This window comes from Lissotriton vulgaris, chromosome 5 (genome assembly GCF_964263255.1).
Source record: "Lissotriton vulgaris chromosome 5, aLisVul1.2, whole genome shotgun sequence".
NCBI lineage: Eukaryota > Metazoa > Chordata > Amphibia > Caudata > Salamandridae > Lissotriton > Lissotriton vulgaris.
Window position 1 is genome coordinate 1,671,407,343 of NC_141693.1, and position 20,851 is coordinate 1,671,428,193.

The 20,851-nt window shown below is 44.3% G+C and overlaps 1 protein-coding gene across 1 annotated transcript in view; it reads left to right on the forward strand.

Annotated features, from left to right (window-relative positions):
- Positions 1-20,851, forward strand: part of LOC147716928 (cell division cycle protein 27 homolog) — a 380,802-nt gene that overhangs the window by 136,205 nt on the left and 223,746 nt on the right. Inside the window, exon 3 of the mRNA XM_086923797.1 lies at positions 1,710-1,857. Within this exon, the coding sequence (XP_086779923.1) occupies positions 1,710-1,857 (148 nt within the window). The remainder of the gene's footprint in view (positions 1-1,709; positions 1,858-20,851) is intronic.

Below are 20,851 nucleotides of genomic sequence, written 5' to 3' on the forward strand. Positions count from 1 at the left end.
ATTAGTTCTAGTGTGGAAGGCTTTTCCTTCAGGACCCTTCTTGGGTCAACAGTGCTTTTCACGTCCACTAGTGTTCACATTTGCTCCGAGCACAGAGGTACTCATATCATTCCTTTCTGTACTCAGAAGTGGGGCTGTTATTTAGGTGTGCTCTTTATTTTACACATATTTTACAAAATCGGATTTATTTCCATAACTAATCGTATATTAATAAGTATTTTTTCAGATCCATAGGCTGTCTTCACTGCCGATAGCCCTTAGTCCTGTCACCGTGTCTATTTGCCCGTCATCTATGCCATGTGTCATTGGTACCGCTCTTATGCTGGTTGACCCATTCAGAAGCCAATAGTTGCTGCCTGCTAAGGTTCTGACCAATAAAAATATTGTAAGGCAGCAGGCCAGCCAATCATAAACCGGAGCAATGGGCTGTTCATAATCCCATGGGGCCGCCAGCCATTCTGAAGAGTAACTGGTGAGTACCACTTAGTGGGGTCACTTTATTGTTCTGTACTTATATATTTGCACTGAAAGCATTCTCGGGTCACAACATGGGCCCACCCTGGCATTTTATCAATGCGATGTCGAGAAATATATGTGTATAATGACTAATAAGAACACATTATTTAGAGCGCTTAGAAAGAAGAGTGTGATATGAACCGCTATATAACAGCATACCGGCTCGTTAGCATATTGCAGTGTCTCTGTGCCGACGTCAACTAATTAAACGTTTCACTATGATTTGCTTGTAAAACTAGGCAGACTGGCAGCACATTTTTATTCTAAGTATTGTACATGTCGCTGTTACAACACGGGACTTTATTTGTACAGTCTACCTCAGATTGGAAATGTTGGAATCAGCTTGTGATGCTGCAGATTATTGTAGTCCGATACCATGTACAGAACATTTTACCTGGTCTATAATATAAGTAAGCATTGTGGGTCGCACAGTTTTTTATAGCACATAAGACTGTGCTTCAAGCATTTGGACATGTACACTAACAGTGATTTCTGCTAAAAATACCAGTTCTAACAGCAAATGTAAATTTTTATCGATATTTATCTCCTTTTCTAGGTGGGTGTTTATTTTTTGTTAAAAAAATAACTTCTGTTTTGTTGCCCTGATTTCTGCTGCTGTTCTAAGTGCCATTCCATGTGGACAGCTTCACTGGACAGCAGCATTGCCTGCGTCTTCTGCCTGCACTTCATGGGCCTGTTTATATAGATGTCTTTTTCTATTAGAATAAACCGTTCCGGCAAATTATTAATCGGTTTCCTGCATCTTATTTGCCTGATGATTCCATACCACCCTTTAAACAATAAATACAACCAACTTAATTCCACTACACACCACATACATCCACGCCACATACATCCGCATCACTCCAAACAAAATTACATTCATAAAAGAAGTTATCAATTACTACGCCAATAGTGCCAACTCTTGCAGGTGCAAGACCTATTGCATTGCAAATGTTTTTGCTCATGTGCACATGGGTTACAATGGGGGAGGGGGGGTAATGTGTGGTAGCAAGGAGAGTCCAGAGAAAACTATTAAAGTGTTTTTTGTCAAAGTTTTTGAATTTCATGCAACTTTAAGTTGGGTGCGTGGGCTTTAGTGAACATAAAGGGGGTTGGTTGTGTGTAAAACTGTAACTTTTAAGATCACTTTTAATGTGTGAAACTCAATCTCATTTTTTTCCCTCAAACAGTACATTCAGAAGAAGCATTGTTTTTATTGGCCACATGTTATTATCGCTCAGGAAAGGCTTACAAGGCATACAGACTACTTAAGGGCCACAGCTGTACCACCTCACAGTGCAAATACTTGCTAGCAAAGTGTTGTGTTGACCTAAACAAGTAAGTCATCTGGTGAACACATTCATTCTCATGTTTAGTTGTGTTTAGAATCTCCCATCTTAAAGTCAAATGAGCTAATTTAGTTACTACTCCACATGTAAAAGTTGTGCTTGGTTGGATAATTTGATGTAAATCAATATAATATTGGGTTGTAGATTGTGTGGACCTCCACCTGAAAGTGTTACTTGTTCTGGAAACTGTGACATGTTGAATGACTGTCTTAGACTGTCTTAAATCCGGAGTAAACTCTGCGAGTGTCTCCTTGATAGTTATGTTAGTGTAGGAACGAAAGAGGAGTGTACGATGCCAGAGGCGTACATTAACTTCAGAATAGCACATATGTTGCTGGTCCACCATTGAAAAGGAGAAAATCTATTGCGAACTTTAAAAAAAAGAAATTTTTTAATAAAACATTTTTATTTATATTTTATTTGTAACGTGCGCATCAATATAATGGCAGCATATTAATTTATCATTTGCGTTCAAAATGGTCAATATGAGCCGTTCATGCACCAGAGTAAATCTATTCTACAGCTGTTTTACTCATTTAGACCACTAATCTTATCAAGAATACAACCATTCCTCGGCTCCCAAATCCCTCACAATCCCACTGTAATCAATATTCTCCCCAAAATTCTTTTTTTGTGTTTGCAGACACATGTTCTGTAGATCTGGGTCTAGAGCTATACAAAACATAATTTGGTAACTGTGTGATATGTGCCTATATTGCCATTAAGTAGTTTTGTGACATTTATAAATGGCACCTGTACCCAGATATGGCTGCACAGGCCCATATTACAGATTACCTGTTCATTTTGTTTTTAATATTACATGATTAAATGATTTTAATACGGTTTATAAAGGATTAAAGCATTTGAACTTCATACGTTTAGTATTCATTGTTTGAGACTACTGATATGTCTTTCAATGTTTTCAGAAATGTTTGTTTCTGTTGGGGAGAATGTGCTAATATGTAAAATGTTTTATCCAATAATTATTATTCTTAGAAATTAAAATGTAAATCCCATTTGATTGTGTATGTGTTATCTGGATTCAACCAAAGGAAAAGGGGAGTGTTTCACCATACGAATTCACCAATAATCCTTTATGGGTTTCCGGAGTAGTGTGCTATTAGCCAAAAAAAGAGCTTTAACACCCTATCAGGGGTTAGAAGCGCTATATAAATACAAACCTTCTTTCTCCTGTATTGGGGTGTCTGTCATAGATTCACATGCCTAAATCATTCCCCGCCGGAGTGGAAGTCCCACGGTACATAAAAAAAGCAATAGTATGCACAGAATAACCAAAGAACCTTGGTAATAACCAACCATGAAGTAAAGTAGCCCTAAGCTACAAGAGCAAACCATTCCTCACTCATGACTATCCTTGTCATTTTGTATAGACCAAACTGCTGCCAATCAGGCAACAGCACCCACCAGAATGTTCTCCCCAGAGGCTCAGGCTCTCAGATTTTTTACCGCATGCCGTGTGAAGGGAGTCTCCCTGAGCTCTGCTCAGTACTTCACAACTTTGGCTGGTTTTTACCTACTTTAAGAATGTCCTCTTTTAAATCTCTCTTCAGGCCTGTGAATCTTGTGGGAAGCTCGGGCTTTTTAAGGAAGATCCCCACAAGAAATGTATTTATTGCCTGTATCGGGACCATGAGGGAAAGGGTTGTTAGATCTGCAGTACCTTTCCTCAGAAGACCCTCAGAGACAGGGAAGGTCGTCTTCGCCTGTGGCTGCAGAAAATCAGGGATCAGGACAACCCCCTATCTGATGTAGGAAGTGTAGCCTCGGGGTCAACTATATCCTCTAGGAAGAGGATGGCTGAGCAAGAGGTATCTTCTCCTGGGGCTAAGGTGTTGGGAACAGCTCAATCCACCAAGGATTCTAGCCTGCCTTCCTCCTCTTCTTCAAAAAAGGTTTCTCTACCTTCAAAATCTAGACCTAGTACGCCCCGAGAAAGTCTGGAAAGTCTTTGTCATCGTCGACGGCTCCTCCGTCGACAATCCTCATCGTCGACGCTTCAACGTCGACGTTCACCTTTTCATCACCGAGGTCCAAAATGATAATGTCTTCGGCCTCTTCCCCGTCGACGCTGGTCTCTGTTTCAGTTCAACCCATCGCGTCGAGTAAGGTAATGCCATCGGTCGTTGACGCTCCATCATCGACGAAGGGTAAGAAGGTCTAGCGCATCGTCAACGAAGAACACCTCGACGACACCCACCTTGTCGACGGAAGCCACCCTGTCAACAGATTCCTCGTTGACGAAAATCACCTTACATAGTCGGCGTCGAAGACATCGTCGACGATGATTGCCCTGTCGACGATGATTGCCCTGTCGACGAAGATGACTGTCTCGTCGGCGGCCACTGTCCATACATCATCTCCGTTGTGCGGTCGACGGTTCTACCGTCGACGCCTCTTCTTTCATCTTGTAAAGAATTACAAGTTTGGTCTGCTGCACCGTCTGCTGTCTCCTTTGCCTCGCCGTCTACGGAAGCTTCTTTATTAGAAAGACTGGGCTCTTCACTAGCAGCTCTCTCCCCGCTGAAGTTGCCTGAACAGCTATTGGACTCTCAAGAGGTTGAAGAGCAATCAGATGTGAATGAGGGGTTCCGCGCAGCTAGGAGTCCATCTGAGCTGCTTATAAAATATCAAGACAAGGATCAGAAAGAAGAGCAGTTACTTGAGCCTACAGGTCAGGCTCCTTCCACAGTGCCTAAGGCACAGATGCAGTTAGCTCTCCTCAACAACTTACAGTATATGTTGGACGACTACTATCGCCGGTTCCCTCCATCTGAATCGGCAGTCGCTCCCTTAGACGCCCATGCCTCAAACCTCTGTAACGGCGTTTAGACCTCCAAGGCAATCTTCTCCAACACCAGTATCTGAAATACGATCTACAATTCCACCTTCTCCGACACCATTCCACCATAACCAGGAGGCTGTCACCACTGATGAGGACAGGGAAGAAGGAGAAGTTGATGATGAATCTGTACTATCGGATTGGGATGACTATCAAACACAAACCCCATCACCATCTGCTCCACCTGCTGCGGACTCTCCGCCTGTAGATATTGGAGGATTCCATCTCATAATGGAAAGAGCAACGAAAAGGTTTCTAATTTCCATGCAAATGAAACAGGTTGACTGTTTCCTTTACGATTTTAAGGACCAACCGCAGAGGCAAGTGAAAACAATTTCCATAATAGACTTCATCTGGAAAGAGGGGCTGAAGATCATGTCAACACCAAATTCTCTTCCTGTAGTCTCGCCTCGCGTAGATTAAAAATTTAAGGCACCACTCACCTCGCCTGCATGCCTTATAAGGCAATCAAAGATGGATTCAGTTGTCATCCAAGCGGCCCAGAGACCGGCCAGAAATCCCTCTTCACCGGTAACCGCTCCACCGGACAGGGATGGCAGGCGTCTGGACTCCATTGTCAAAAAAGTCTCAACTATAGCTGCAACTACTGTTCGTGCTGCAAACTCCCTAGCAATATCAGGGAGATACGATGGACAAATGTGGTCGGATATCCTGCAGCCAGCAACCTCGAAAACCCCAGAGGACCTGCCTGCCTTCACTTCCAAAGACTGCTACACCCGTGAACACCGGATTTGTTAAACTGCAACCTCTGGAAGCAGCCACAAATTCAGGCCACTGTGCACCCACCGAACACGGCCCGAGCTCGAGTGGAAAAACACCATGAGGAGGGTCACCCTGGCGATCCTAACCAGAGATCCTGGGACCCCTGACCTGTCTCAAGCCTCCAGCCGATGCCTGTAGTCTAAATCCAGAAGGCCTCCCTAACTGCGACCAGGAGCTGGTAAGAAGATCCGACCCCAAAAGGCACCCCTGCACCGACGCCCCACAGCCTTGTGTGCTGAAACAGACGGTGCCTAAGCAACTCTTAACTTCCCAACTTACCTCTTGATGTGGTGGTCGCACCCAGAGGTCCTTAGTCTCCCTGCCTGCACAGCTTTTGCAAACCGGAGGTTCTCCTTAGAAAACAATACTCTGCACCCGGCCGCCCCAGTGCAGCTTAGGGTGCAACTTTTGTGCTACTTCGTTTCCCCATTTGTCCTGACCTAAACCCTAGGAGCTTTGCTCTCAGAACTCAGTGGCCTGCTTGGCAGCTTCCACCAACTAGTGGCCCCCTGTCCCCCATTGGATAACATTGGGCCTCAACACTCTTCACCCGTCCGCCCTTCTGCTACCGAGGGTGCATCAACAGTGCATCACCGACCCTGGGGGACCCCTGAGTCTAATCCCAAAACCTTAACTCCCACAGTCGATTTAATGTGAACCGATAACCTGTTTAACTGTTTAACCTCCATAGGATAACATTGACCATTTTCTTCCAAAAAGTTTCTAAGTATGGAGCTTTAAAAATCATGCGAATAACCAAAACGTATTTACTTACCTGATTACAGGCATTGTCCCAGTGCTGAATCTAGGTATCCACATTAAGTTTGCAAAGTAACGTAAAAAGTAACTCCCTGTGATTTACTGAAAAAGCCTATTCATTCCAATGTACTGTATTTGCTAAGTGTTGCAACCTGCTACATCCCCTGTAAATCAAACAAAGTGCAAGTTCTATTGCATTTTGAAACTGTTTTATATTCAGCAACGTTATTTTTAATTTTTTTTTATTTTTTCATTGAGCAGGGCCAAGCGGAAACAATCATTATTTACACAACACAGAAAGGAAAAGAAATCCCAGACCCTCGAAAATGTCTTAATTGCCCCCACCCGCTTAGCATACGCTTCTTCAAAACATTTTGTGCATTTCATTTTACTCAACCATTTCTCAAACAAAGGTATTTCCAGTGATCTCCAGTTTTGTAGAATCAATGAATGGGCAACCTACATAGTAATAACGAGAAAACGTCCCTGAGAATCTGAGCGAGTAGCCTCTCTAATACCTATGCCACACAGAGCAGCTTCTACTGAAGGTTTATACGTTTTCATAATCACACCACTAAAACATGCAAATATTCTTTACCAGAAAACTTTAACTTAGGACAAGAAAAAAGATATGTCGCCATCCCCCTTCTGCTAATGTTCCACAACGAAAACAGCTATTTATCACATCTGGAAATATTTTGTTTAATACTTCTGGAGTATAATAAACCATCCAGTTAGCAAAAAATGCCATTAGCGGCTCTCAACCTTATTACCTAAAAATGAGATCCTATGCCAATCTTGATAAGATAAAGAACATTGTGTATGAGCTTCGACTTTCTCCAACATCTTTACCACCAAAGGAGATTCATCTTTATAATTCAAAAATCGATACCAGTTGCCCACTCCAGACAATCTTGATACGTAAAGCTCAGAAGCAATTCTGCCAGTAGGGATAGTGAAAATAAAATTATATTTTTTCAAAAAATAATAATTTGAATAAATTCAAAAAAAGGTTCATTAAGACCCGAACTTCTAGCCTGGACTTCTTCTCGGGTAATCAGCCTACCCTGTATGCCCAATTGATTCACAATTCCTAAACCTGAGTTGTTCAATTTTTTCAATTGAATAGAATGAATATATAAACCTCAGAAGATGGCCTAATCCCTGCTGATGAAGGGTAAATACCCCCAAACTTGTGTACAGGGATGCCGAAGAGAGCGAAGGTAGCCGAGAATCGAAAGAAGATGCATCGCAGAACACGAACTACACTTACCACATTACTTAGGGGCGATCCCGCTGATGTGTGAGCAGTGTGCGACCCCACCCCAATTGTACTGCATGCCCAATTGATTCACAATTCCTAAACCTGAGTCGTTCAATTTTTTCAATTGAATGGAATGAATATATAAACCTAAATCACGACACTCAGTTAATTTTAAGGAAAAAACCCCAGAGAAATCCTTTTGTTTAAAAACCATCCACAATTGGTTGGAGAAATCTAATAATGTTTTATAACTGGTTCTTTTTGGAAGTTTTGTAGTCTTTAAGAAAGTGGGGAGCTGAATTCCGGCCTCATGGTTCATCTTGTTGAAAAATTTCGGCTCGGTAAGTTTTTGACAACAGACCAGCCACGTAGTCAAAAAATGATGCATCTTAATAAAGACAAAAATTTGGAAGTGCCAGCCCCCCCAACTGAGTATCTAATTGCAGAGTTGAAAGCTTAACTCTAGCAGTCTTTTTATTCCATACAAATGACCTAATCATAGCATCTATTTCTTAAAAAAAAACTAATGTTAACCTTGACTGGTATATTTACAAACAAAAAAATCAAAAAAGGTAAAATAGACATCTTCATTAATGCCACTCGTCCTATCACAGTCAAAGAAAGATTGGATCATTTATTCAACAAATTCTGTATCTTGACAGTAGTGGCTTCATAATTGTTCTTAACTAAATCCCCATAATGAGCCGTAACGTAAATACCCAAATACCTAATAGGATCAGTTTTTCTGGAAGGCATGCCTGCCCAGAATTTAACATAAAAATTTCAGTTTTAGAAGGATTAATTTTATAACCCCCCCTATTTGTTCAAAATTCCTTTAACTCAGCCATCGTTAACTGTAAATTTACCTTTTCTGGCTCTATGTACAAGATAGCATCATCAGCAAAAAGTTTTAGTTTTGCCATACCTGCGATTGGGGCTATTAGTTCGTAAAGTAATTGCGAGAGGTTCAATAAAAAAAGTAAACAAGAGATAAGGGACAGCCTTGCCTAGTCCCTCGGTTAATCTTAATTAATCCGGCTTGATCCCCATTAACTATTATCTGAGCCCCCTGGTAGATATTTTTAATCATAGGTATTACACATTGTGGAAACCCAAACCTAGTAAGTGCGAAAAATTCGGAATCCCAGTCAACTAAATCAAAGGCTTTTTCTGCATCTACCATCATGATACAGGTAGGAGTCTTATTCAAACTAAAAAAATCAAGAGCTTGAATCAAAAACGGGTATTGGTCGACATCATTCGGCCCGCAATAAACCCTGTTTGATCACCATGTATCACTTCTTTAGCTGCAGAAGTAAACCGCTATGCCCACATTTTCATAAAAAGTTTGTAATCTGTGTTCAATAAACTGATCGGACGGTAAGAGTTCAGATTATTAGAAGGTTTACCCTTTTTTACAAAGCTAACTACTTCCGCTTTTTTTTTTAAACATTTTTATTTGCCTTTTGGTTATAACTTAACAGTACAGTCATGTAATTCTTCGTGCTTATCCCCCTACACCCTCTCCCACCCCTCCACATTCCAACTTTGCTGGTACGTTACATATCCTATTAGTCCAGAGTCCGTAAATTCCATATGCAAAGGTTTCTTAGTGTCTCCATCCAAGCCATCTGTAGGACGTTTAAGCAGTTTTGTCTCCTAGTACTGAGCCCATCTCCCTCCCAGCCCCACATCCAACCCGCGATAATAGCGCCACCTGGCCCAGATCTTACGGAACTTCCTAGGACACCCTCTAGCTTTGTAGGTCACTCTTTCAGCAGCCATATATTGATCTAAACCTCGTCTCCATTCCTCCAGTTCCGGGGGAGTCGGCGACCCCCAGTACTTTGCTATCGCTTTTTAAATTCAGGGGGCACGCCCCACCCGTTTTAATAAACTCAAATAACTTTACCAAAAAGTCTTTCACAAAACATTTATATAATTCACTCGGAAACTCCTCCTCACCACAAGCGTTTGCGCCCGCCAAAGATGTAATAGTGGCCGCGATCTCAACATCTGTAATTTTCGTCTGTTGCTTCGTCGCTACATTCTGCGATATTTTGGAAATTTGAGGTGAGGCAAAATATTCCTCAATCGACTCAAGATTGACCAAGTGATTGATAGTATAAATTTGAAAGTGATTAAGAAATTTTCGAGGAATATCAACTCTATCCGTTACTACAGTATTGGAGTGGGGGTCTATTATTTTTAAGATGCAAGCGGACTCTTGTCGAGCCCGAGTTGACCAAGCATGCATCTTACCCACCATTTGAATTTCTTCATAAACCTTCTTACAATAAGTCCGGGAGCTATTTTTTTCTTCCAAAACAAAAAGAATCTCTTGAAGCCTTTCAAAACTGTTCCAGCTGAGTCCGATTTAAGGGGCCACCAGATTGGCAGCATATATTAGTGACTGCTGAAGTTGGACTATTTTATCTAAACGTTCCCTGGTTTTCTTAGCGGAGGCTGCAATCATCTGTCCTCGGACTTCAGCCCTACAACCCCCCCAGACAGAGAACATATCAGCAGTCCCTTCATTGATGGAAAAGTACTCTTTTATCCAACCTCTAAATTCCTCAAGCCAAACTTGGTCTTGCAAAAGAAGGCGGTCCATCTGCCACTTGGACCTATACTTTTAGGAGAACCCACTTCTATACATACTTTAACATAGGAATGGTCAGAAAAAGTATTGATACCAATATCTGCCTCTCTAAAAATCAGTGAGCGTGAAAGCAATAAAAAATCAATTTGAGATGCCGTTTGATGTTGGCGTGAAAAACGGGTACATTGACGAATAGTTTGATTAAAGAAACACCATGCATCCACTAACTGAAGATCATCTACCAATGCACCAAAAAGCTTCTTTGTTTTGGGCTTTAATTGTTTTTTCCCTCTATTTGAAGTGTCCATTTTTAAATCCTGAATTTTAGTTAAAATCACCCCCAGCACAATTTGCCCCGAAACCACAATCAAAAGTTTATAAAGTGAACGTAAAGCAGATTAGTCATCAAATATTGGCCCATAATAACGAACAAAATTCAAAAGCTGGCCCTTTATTGACACCTGCACCCACACCCACCTACCCTGTGGGTCCCTTTGTTCCTGAAGAAGCACCCATTCAAAATCACGAAACAAATATATAGCTACCCCTCGCATTGCAACACCTGCAAAAGCAAAAAACACCCTTCAAAACATTCCTGGAATAAAGCATTTTGGGGTATTGGATTTTTAAATGAGTTTCCTGCAACAGAAGAATTTGAGGTCTTAAAGTAACTAGCCACCTAATCAGCGCACCATATTTATGTCTATTCAGAATTCCATTAACAGAGAGAATTTGGCAATTACTAGATAAACTTATTTGAGCAAAGAGCGAGAGTCAAAAGCTCAACATACTGCAATGTTGTTATAAATTGATTCCTACACCCTTTAACGCCTTCCTTATAGCACCTGCTCATTTTCCAACTCCCCCAACCACCCTAATCCACCCACAAAAAAAACCCTCCACCCCTTAGAAAATGTGTGTATTCCCGCTAACCACAAACTCCCCCTCCCCAAAACACATATTGGTGTCCTGATATTGCACCACAAAGTGATCTCCCCCCCCCCCGAGAAAAAAACCCTGTTCTTAAAAAAGACTCTGTACACATTTTAAATCGTCGAAATCAGAGGAGAGAGAGAAAAAAGAAAAAAAGTTCAAGAAAGAAAAAAACATTAAAAAAAACATATTTGTTTTTTCTCAAAAACCAAGAGAAGAGCAACAAGTCAATTATTTTCCAGCAGAGATTGTCTTAAGCAGTTCCTGCGCCTCTTGTAGACGAGTAAATAGATGAAACTTTCCTTGGACAAGAACTTTAAGTTTTGATTGTTGTGCAATCGAAGCTTGTGCCCCTTGAATTTTAAACAGGTGAAGTAACTTCACAAACTCTTTTCGTCTTTTGGCCGCCGCTGCCGACAGATCAGAAAAAAATCTGCATTTGGCTCCATTTTCTATTTCAAATTGACGTGACTGGATTGCAGTGGTCAGAACTTTTTCCTTTAAACGATAATCTGCGAAGTTAGCCAGTATCGTAGGGGGACATTTTTCGTTTGGAGAAAGATGGGCAGGGACCCGATGAGCCCTGGTTAGTGTTAAGTCACAAGAAATTTCGACCCACTTGAGAGTATCACCCCCTTCAAGCCGTTCCGGAACACCAACTATCCAAAGATTAGAGCGGCGGGAAAATTCTCAAGCCCCTCAATCTTATTCTCTATAATTATTCTTTCATGGGACACAGAATTCACTTATTGAATAACACCAATCATTTGGTCTTCAAGGGAGGAGATCCTTGATTCAGCTGCCTGAAAACGACCCGGAAGACTAGCAACTGCTTCCTCTATTTTTCCCAAGCGTTGCTGGATTGATAATATTTCTAACTGCTGAGTTTTCTTCATATCTCTGATTTCGTCAAGAATCATATTTAACATAGTTTTAATATCCATCATGGCATGCGACAACCTTTTCATCCTGAGATGCAGAGACAGGCTCTGATTGATGCCCATCATTTTCCTGATCAGACCCAGCATCTAATAAAATAGAGCTACTTTCTGGCAAGATTTGGGGCAATAGAAGAGCGAAGGGCATTAACTGTTCTGCGGGGGGGCTGCCGACATTGCTTGTCAGAGTGCATCTGAACTTGGCCCACGGAGATGTCCTTTGGTTGCATTTGAAGAGCATTAGCGCTGGTATGATGAAGAGAAGGCATAGACTGAGGGAGTGGGGTTGCAGTGGCGATTGCAATGGTCGCAGCGTTAAGTAGGATCGGAGTCAGGGGGTCTAGGACTGGAGCCTGAGCCTGTACCGGAAGGGGGTACCCCCCCAGAGAAGACAACCCTAAAGATGCAGAAGGAGCGTCCAAAGAAGATACTGATTCCACTGAAGAGGCACCTGCTATTGGATGCCCTGTACCCCGTAACATCCTGCACAAGAGCATACTTTCTCAGTTTACCAGACAAAATAGGGGGGGGGTACATTCTTCTTCAGAAAACGACGAAAGTCTCTACTATTTTTCAGCTCCGGATCTGTCCGTAAAGCAGAGATCCCGAACTGAAAATTTGGAACGTTGGAAGCAACTACTGCAGGCGCCAGCGATCTTGTATCTTTTAACAGGGAATCCTCAATTTGAGAGCTAAAAGAGTATTTAGCCTGATGTAGTTTATTACTCCCCTTAGACTGATTTAGCTTGGCTTTTTCTGAACGTGCTTTTTTTCCGGCAATCACAGTGTCTGCTTTTGCTGTTGCTGCCGCCAGCGTAAGCTGCTTCCTCATCGTGTTTACGTTATTAAACTAAGCTTATTGAATTGAGCTCTGTAGTTGGAAGTTTTCTGCTGCCTTCACATGGAGGATTTGATCCTATTATCCTGGCCTCCTACAACTTCTATAGAAAAACATTTTTTCCCCCCATATATAAGCAGATTCTTTGTTCGCCACTCAAAAAAAATAAATGTATATATGTATGTATATATGTATGTATATATATATGTATATATACTTCACATCAAAAGCACTAGTGATTCTCGCCTCTCACCTCCTGAATGAGACTTTATGCAGCACCACTTGTGAGCAAATTCCGCCGTCGTAGTCCCTCTTCAGATTGTGGAGTTCGTTTTAAATTACAAACTTTAGTAAGCTCCTCATATCTCGTAGCTCTCACTGCCCTGCCTTCAGTCTAAATTGCACTTTTCTTATTAGACTGCTGCCTGCAGCCTATGAGCTAAAACGTCGACTTTACCGCATTCAGAAACTAAAGAAAACAGAGGCAGAAAATACCTTGCTTCTACTTGAAGCATAGCCCACGCTGACCTCCATGCCACATACAAACATTGCTTCTGCAGGCACATAAGAGAAAGCTGCAGAAGTGCCGCAGGATGCCGCAGGATCACGCTCAGTGTAGTCTCTCTGTCCGCAGCTCCTCAATGCCCTCTCAAGCCGCAGCCAAACTCCAACGTAGCTCCTCAATGCCATCTCACGCTGCGGGGTGCCGCGGGACCACGCACAGTGTAATTTCTCCGTCTGCAGCCCACCCGTAGTTCCTCAATGCCCTCTCGAGCTGCAGCACGCCAAACTCCAACGGCCGCCATCAATTGGGGTAGAGGAGCATCACCCAGCCTACGCGCTAGTGGTAAGCGCCATAGGTCCTCTGCCCTGAGGGTAACCCTATATTTAGTAACTTATTACTGAAAAGTATTTTATGCTTAACTGTGCCAGTCTTGCTTGGCTCTAAAAATAAACAAAAGTACCCGAAGGCGACTTTGACGTCTATGTCGAAGAGATCGTCCGAAACACTCGACATCGAACAGGCCGCCGAGATAGAAAGGAAAAAGAGAAGGTTCGAGGCCGAAATTGATAACATCCTGCAAAGGAAACGAGAATTCGACGAGCGGATGAAGAGGTTCACCATCCCGTCTAAGCAGATTACTATCGTCGAGGACGAAGAGGAGTTTGACGCCGAAGAGCTGTCAAACTCCAGAGCCCCAAGAACACCAAAAGGAAGAGGGCCTATAATATGACGAGGAAGACCGCACACAATCTTGGGCTTGGCATCCTCGGTGGCGCAGGACCTGGATTGGCAGGACCTTGACGCCGAAAGCCCGGAAGAGGCCGTGGAGACTTATTCTCCGAGGCCTTCGCAGCCAGATGACATTGGTACCTACAACATGATCATCAGGAACGCAGCAACCGCTTATTGAGTGAAACTGGAGGAAGAAAAACCAAAAGCATGCTTCCTCTTAGAGACCCTGCTCCCCACTCAAATCAGGAGTAAATTCCTCCCCATGCTACCAAGTGTCCTGGACCAGGGGAGAGAGGCATTCAAAGAACCAGCAAGCTGCAGTTCTTTCGCACCTAGAACAGAGAAGAAATACAAACACTCCTCTAAGGATCCTCCCTACATCCAGGGATCCGTCACGGCTGACTCCATCATTGCAGCAACAGCCAGAAAAAAGGCCAACGTTCCCACAAACTCAGGCCCACCACCAGACAAAGAGAGTAAGAGGATAGACCTCACTGGAAGGAAAATAGAGAGGAATGCAGCAGTACACTGGCGCATTGCCAACTCGAATGCCCTACTCAACAGACATACGTACCAGCATTGGGACGAGGTCGGACAACTGCTCAAACACCTCCCTGAGCAATACCAACAGAGTGTACAGACCTGGTGGAGGAAGGCAAGAATATAGCAAACTCATGCCTGAAATCAGCCCTGGATGCGGCAGACACATCCAGCAGGCTCATGATGATCGGGGTCACAGAAAGAAGACGTGCCTGGCTGAGGATCTCCGGCTTCAAGCCGGAAGTACAGAATAACATTCGGACACCCCCTTCAATGGAGAAACCATTTTCGGAGCACCAGTGGATGAGAAACTCACCCAACTCAAAAACTCAAAAAGGAAAATGAAACTGCAAGGTCCATGAGGTCCTTGCAATTCAGAAGAATGAGAGGAGGCACACCGACACGGAGGCCAAACGGAGGAGTGGGAAACCAGCTGGGAACATCACATCAGACATTCCACCACGGCTACCAGGGCGACAATCCAGCACAGCAGGGCCAGCAAAAACAAACCTGCCAATACCAGCCTATGGGCCAGTCCTTTCGCGGGAGTGCGAATGGACGATGGGAAAACGAGAAGAGGGGGCCAGCAACCCACCTCAAAGTGACCCCGCACCACCAAGCGTGCCCACACACACACACGACACCTCTATGGAATGGACACAACAAAATCAACAGAAAAGGGTCACACAGACTAAAAATCAACAAACATGTAACACCAGTAGGAGGCAGACTAAAACACTTCTTCCTGGAATGGAAGAGAATAACAACAGACAAATGTATACTGAACATCATACAGTTCGGATACTGCATAAAACCGGAAATCAAAAAGAGAAGCGTTCTCAGCAAAAGAACTAGCGCTACTCATAGAGGAAGCACAAGAACTCCTCTGCAAAGAGGCCAAAGAAACAGTACCAAACAAAGGAGTGTACTTGAACTATTTCCTTGTACCAAAGGTGATCGAAACGTTACGACCCATCCTGGACCGATGGTTCCTAAACCAATACATAAGAACACAAAAATTCAAGATGACATCTCTACAAGAAGTCATTCCTCAGATAAGGGACGGAGACTTTATGTCCACCATAGACCTAAAAGAAGCCTACCTACACATTCCCATAAACACGCAGCACAAACACCTGCTGAGATTTGCCATCGACAAAGCACACTACCAGTTCACTGCCCTGGCCTTCGGACTAAAATCCGCACCAAGGGTCTTCACCAAGTGCCTCTCAATCAATCAATCAAAGCATTTATATAGCGCACTACTCACCCAGAGGGTCTCAAGGCACTGGGGAGGGTGGTCCGCTACTGCTCGAACAGCCAGGTCTTGAGTTGCTTCCTGAAGGCGAGGTGGTCCTGGGTCAGGCGTAGGTGGGTCGGGAGGGAGTTCCATGTCTTGGCGGCAAGGTAGGAGAAGGACCGTCCCCCTGTGGTGGCTCTTCGGATGCCGGGGACGGCGGCGAGGGCGTGGCCGGTCGATCGAAGCTGGGGTTTGGGAGCGTAGAAGTTGAGGCGGTTGTTGAGGTATCCTGGTCCTTGGTTGTGTAGGGCTTTGTGTGCGTGGGTGAGGAGTCGGAAGGTGATTCTCTTGTTGACCGGGAGCCAGTGCAGGTCTCTCAGGTGTCCGGAGATGTGGCTGTGACGGGGGATGTCCAGGATGAGTCGTGCTGAGGCGTTCTGGATCCGCTGGAGTCACTTCTGGAGTTTGGCGGTGGTTCCGGCGTAGAGGGAGTTGCCGTAGTCCAGACGGCTGGTGACGAGGGCCTGGGTGACCGTCCTCCTGGTCTCGGTGGGGATCCACCGGAAGATCTTACGTAGCATGCGCAGGATGTTGAAGCATGACGAGGAGACTGCGTTGACTTGTCTACTCATGGAGAGGGAGGAGTCCAGGATGAAGCCCAGGTTGCGTGCGTGGTCCGTTGGTTTGGGTGCGCTGCCTAGGGCGGGGGGCCACCAGGAGTCGTCCCAGGCGGAGGGTGAGGACCCCAGGATGAGGACTTCCGTCTTGTCCGAGTTCAGTTTCAGGCGGCTGTTCTTCATCCATTCGGCTACCTCTTTCATCCCTTCGTGAAGGTTGGCTCTGGCGGTGGCGGGGTCGTTGGTGAGGCAGAGGAACAGCTGGGTGTCGTTGGCGTAGGAGATGATGTTGAGGTTGTGCTGGCGTGCGATGTCTGCGAGGGGGCACTCAGCCGTGACGGCGCACCTGAGGGAAGGGACCCATGTGTACCCCTACGACTGGCTAATAAAAGCAAGTTCCTACAAACAATGCAAAGAACATGCACAGCGGGTCACAAAAACACTAACAGAACTGGGATTCTCAATACACTGGGGGAAATCCACAATGAAACCAGAACAAGTGAAGATCATCTTAGGCGCACAGATCAACACCATACAGAGCAAAGTGTTCCCCAGCGACAAGAGAACACTTGCCCTGCTGAAGGAGACACGTCTGTACCAGATGGGGCGAGCTCTGACAGTTAGAACAGCGAGCAAGATCATGGGGACCTGCATACACCTAGTCTCCAATATACGGCTACACATGAGACCATTCTAGAAATGGCTGCAACAACAATGGCCAAAATCTACAAGGAGTTGGGAAGATCTAGTGGTTGTAACGCACGCAGTGCAAGATGAGATAGTGGGGTGGAACAAGGAGAACATAACAAAGGGGAAGCCTTTAACACCACGAAACCCAACAGTGACCATCACCACAGACGCATCCCAGAAGGCATGGAGAGCACACATGAACCAACTTAAGGTGCGAGGCCTGTAGAGTCCAATAGATGCGCTCAAGCACGTCAACTACCTGGAACTAAAGACCGTGTTCCTGGCCCTAAAAGCCTTCCAGAAACAACTGTACGGGCGAAGAGTGTTGATACAAACCGACAACACCACAACGATGTTCTACATCAACAAACCGGGAGGAACACAATCAGTCGCACTATCCAACCTAGTGCAGGACATATGGAGATGGGCCATCCCACTCAAAATAGACCTCCTAGCTATACACCTACCAGGGAAAGACAACGTGGAGACAGACTGGCTCAGTATACAGACATCCGCATCCCACGAGTGGGAGCTCAATGCACAAGAAACACAAAGGCTATTCGAGAAAAGGGGGACAACAACAATAGACCTATTTGCAATGGATGTATGTCGTTACAACACATACTTTTTCAACGCATACCTTTACAACGCATTTTTTACACCACAACATCCATTACAGCGCAGTCCATTACAACGCATGCCATTACAACAAATTCTTTGAAACTACCTTTAAAACGCATTCCACTACAACGCATACTACATGTACAACGTATACAATTACAACGCATACCATTACATTGCATGTATGGTAAGTATTGGATAGTGTAGGGGTAAAAATTACTATTCTGACTCCAGGGGGGTGCTACAGTAGGGTAAGTGTTGGATAGTGTAGGGGTAAAAATTGCTATTCTAACTCCAGGGGGTGCAACAGTAGGTAAGTATTGGATAGTGTAGGGGTAAAAATTACTATTCTAACTCCAGGGGGGTGCAACAGTAGGGTAAGTGTTGGATAGTGTAGGGGTAAAAATTGCTATTCTAACTCCAGGGGGTGCAACAGTAGGTAAGTATTGGATAGTGCAGGGGTAAAAATTAATATTGTAACTCCAGGAGGTGCCACATTAGTGTAAGTGTTGGATAGTGTAGGTATGCGTTGTAATGACATGCGTTGTAATGACATGCGTTGTAATGACATGGGTTGTAATGACATGCGTTGTAATGACATGGGTTGTAATGACATGCGTTGTAATGACATGCGTTGTAATGACATGCGTTGAAAAGACATGCGTTGAAAAGACATGCGTTGAAAAGACATGCGTTGTAGTAGTATGCATTGTAATGACATGCGTTGTGATGGTTGCGTTGTAATGGCATGCATTGTAATGGATGTTGCGTTGTAAAAGTTTCGTTGTAAAGGTAGTGCGTTGTAAAAGTTGCGTTGTAAGTGTTTCCCATTTGCAACACACCAGAATGCAAAATGCCGAAACTTCGCAACCAGGGGAGCAATCCCAGGGGAATGCGCATGGATAAGCTGGTCGAAAAAATTTGCCTGCGATTTTCCCCCCCGATACCACTGATACACAGGGTACTCAGCAAATGCAGAACCAGCAACATGACGCTGATTCTGGTGGCACCACAGTGGGGCCAGGCAGTAATGGTTCTCACAAATAGTGGAGATGGCGCAGGGACCACCTCACAAGTTCGGGAAAAGAAAGGACTTACTCTCCATGCAAAATGGAGGTACTCCACCCAGAGCCAGAAAGCTTTTGCCTAGCTGCATGGCTCCTGAAGGCATAGTTTGTACACCTGAAACTGCTGGAGAGCACACTGCGGGTGCTACGAGAAGCAAGGAGACCTACCACACGGAGGTGCTATGTGGCAAAATAGAAAAGATTCACACAAGGGCTTATCGAGAAAAAACTACACAAGAAGATGACAAAGGAATCAACGGTGCTAAAATATTTAACACACCTGCTAAAATCAAACCTAAGAACTACCTCGCTGAGAGTACACCTAGCAGCGATAGTAGCCTACACAAGAGGAGAGACCGGAAGAGCTTCTTTACATCACAAGTAATACAAAGATTCCTCGAAGGGGCTAAAAGGATATCACCACCAAAAAGGATGCCGCTACCAGCATGGAACCTTAATTTAGTCCTAACAGAGCTTAAGAAGGCGCCCTTTGAACCCATCCGTAAGGCCTCACTACAAATGCTCACAATGAAGACAGCCTTTCTAGTGGCAATCACCTCGCTACGCAGGGTAAGCGAACTGCAAGCACTAACGCTACAAGAACCTTACATCCAAAAACACAATGACAGGGTGGTGATGAGAATGGACCCACACGTTATGCCAAAGGTGCTGTCAAAGTTTCACATGAACCAGACAATACAAATTCCAAGCTTCTTTCAGAAACCATCCACAAGCGCAGAGAGGGCACTGCACACTGGACGCTAGAAGGGCAGTAATGCATTACATGGAAAGAACTAAAGAGCCCAGGCAAACAAAGCAGTTCTTTATGTCCTTCGCAAGCAGTTTCCTGGGTAGACCAGTAACAAAGGGCACCATCGCATGATGGATCGCACACATGATACAATATTGCCATAAGCAGGCAGGTCAAAAACTAAGAGGGGGCACAAGCCCACTCTACCAGGAAAAAGAGAGCAACAATAGCCTTCATGGCTAACACACCCATTCAAGACATTTGCCTAGCGGCAACATGGGCTTCAGTGCACACTTTCACTAAGCACTACTGCGTGGATATACAAATGAACCAGGAAGCACAAGTAGGACAGAAAGTGCTTCAACATATATATTCAACAACCAACGCTCATCTTCCACCCAGCTGCCACAAACATAACAAACTTCAACAAAGTCTATGCACAGCATAGTGAATCCAGAAAGATTCACGCTGCAAAACGAATAGTTTCTTACCTGTCGGTGTAGTTTTGCAGCTTGAAGATCTTTCTGGATCACTAGCGAACCCACCCACCTCCACCAGAAAGATGAGGCAGGAGAAGAAGGTGGAAATACAAGGACAATATACAAACTGACACCTTAAGAGACAAAGTGGAAATTCATTTACTTCAAGGATGAACTTGAAAACATTGCAAAAAGATTCACCAACATAACACAAAAACAAGAAAAAAAAATCCGAAGATGGCGCCCAAAGGTGGGAGCTTCCGCAAGAAGCGTGCCGACGTCACAGGAAACACCAAAAGGTGGGACGTCGAGGCCCACCTGGGCTACGAAAAAAAGAGAAAAGACTACGATTCCAGACCCAACCACTATATCGCAGAATAACGCACAGCATAGTGAATCCAGAAAGATCTTCAAGCTGCTAAACTACACCAACGGGTAAGAAACTATTCGATATCCCTGTGAGTAGTCGCTTGAGGCCATGCCCCCTTTTCTCAATTACTCTGCAAAAGGGTCTCCTGGCGTAAAACATGTTGTGGGATGAAGTCCCCTTGGATGCTGAGTGGTGTTTGGGGGCCAACCACTCCTCCAGATTACTCCAGTAAGTCCGAGGTAGGCACCACCACTCTGGAAATGCACCTTTAGAAATTCTCTGGAAAAAAAAAGGTTACAGGGACGTTGTAGTTAGGCTCAGATTTCACTCGTACAAAACCATTAAAATTCAGTAGTAATTACCTGAGCAAACTGTAACTTACGCCCGCAATGTA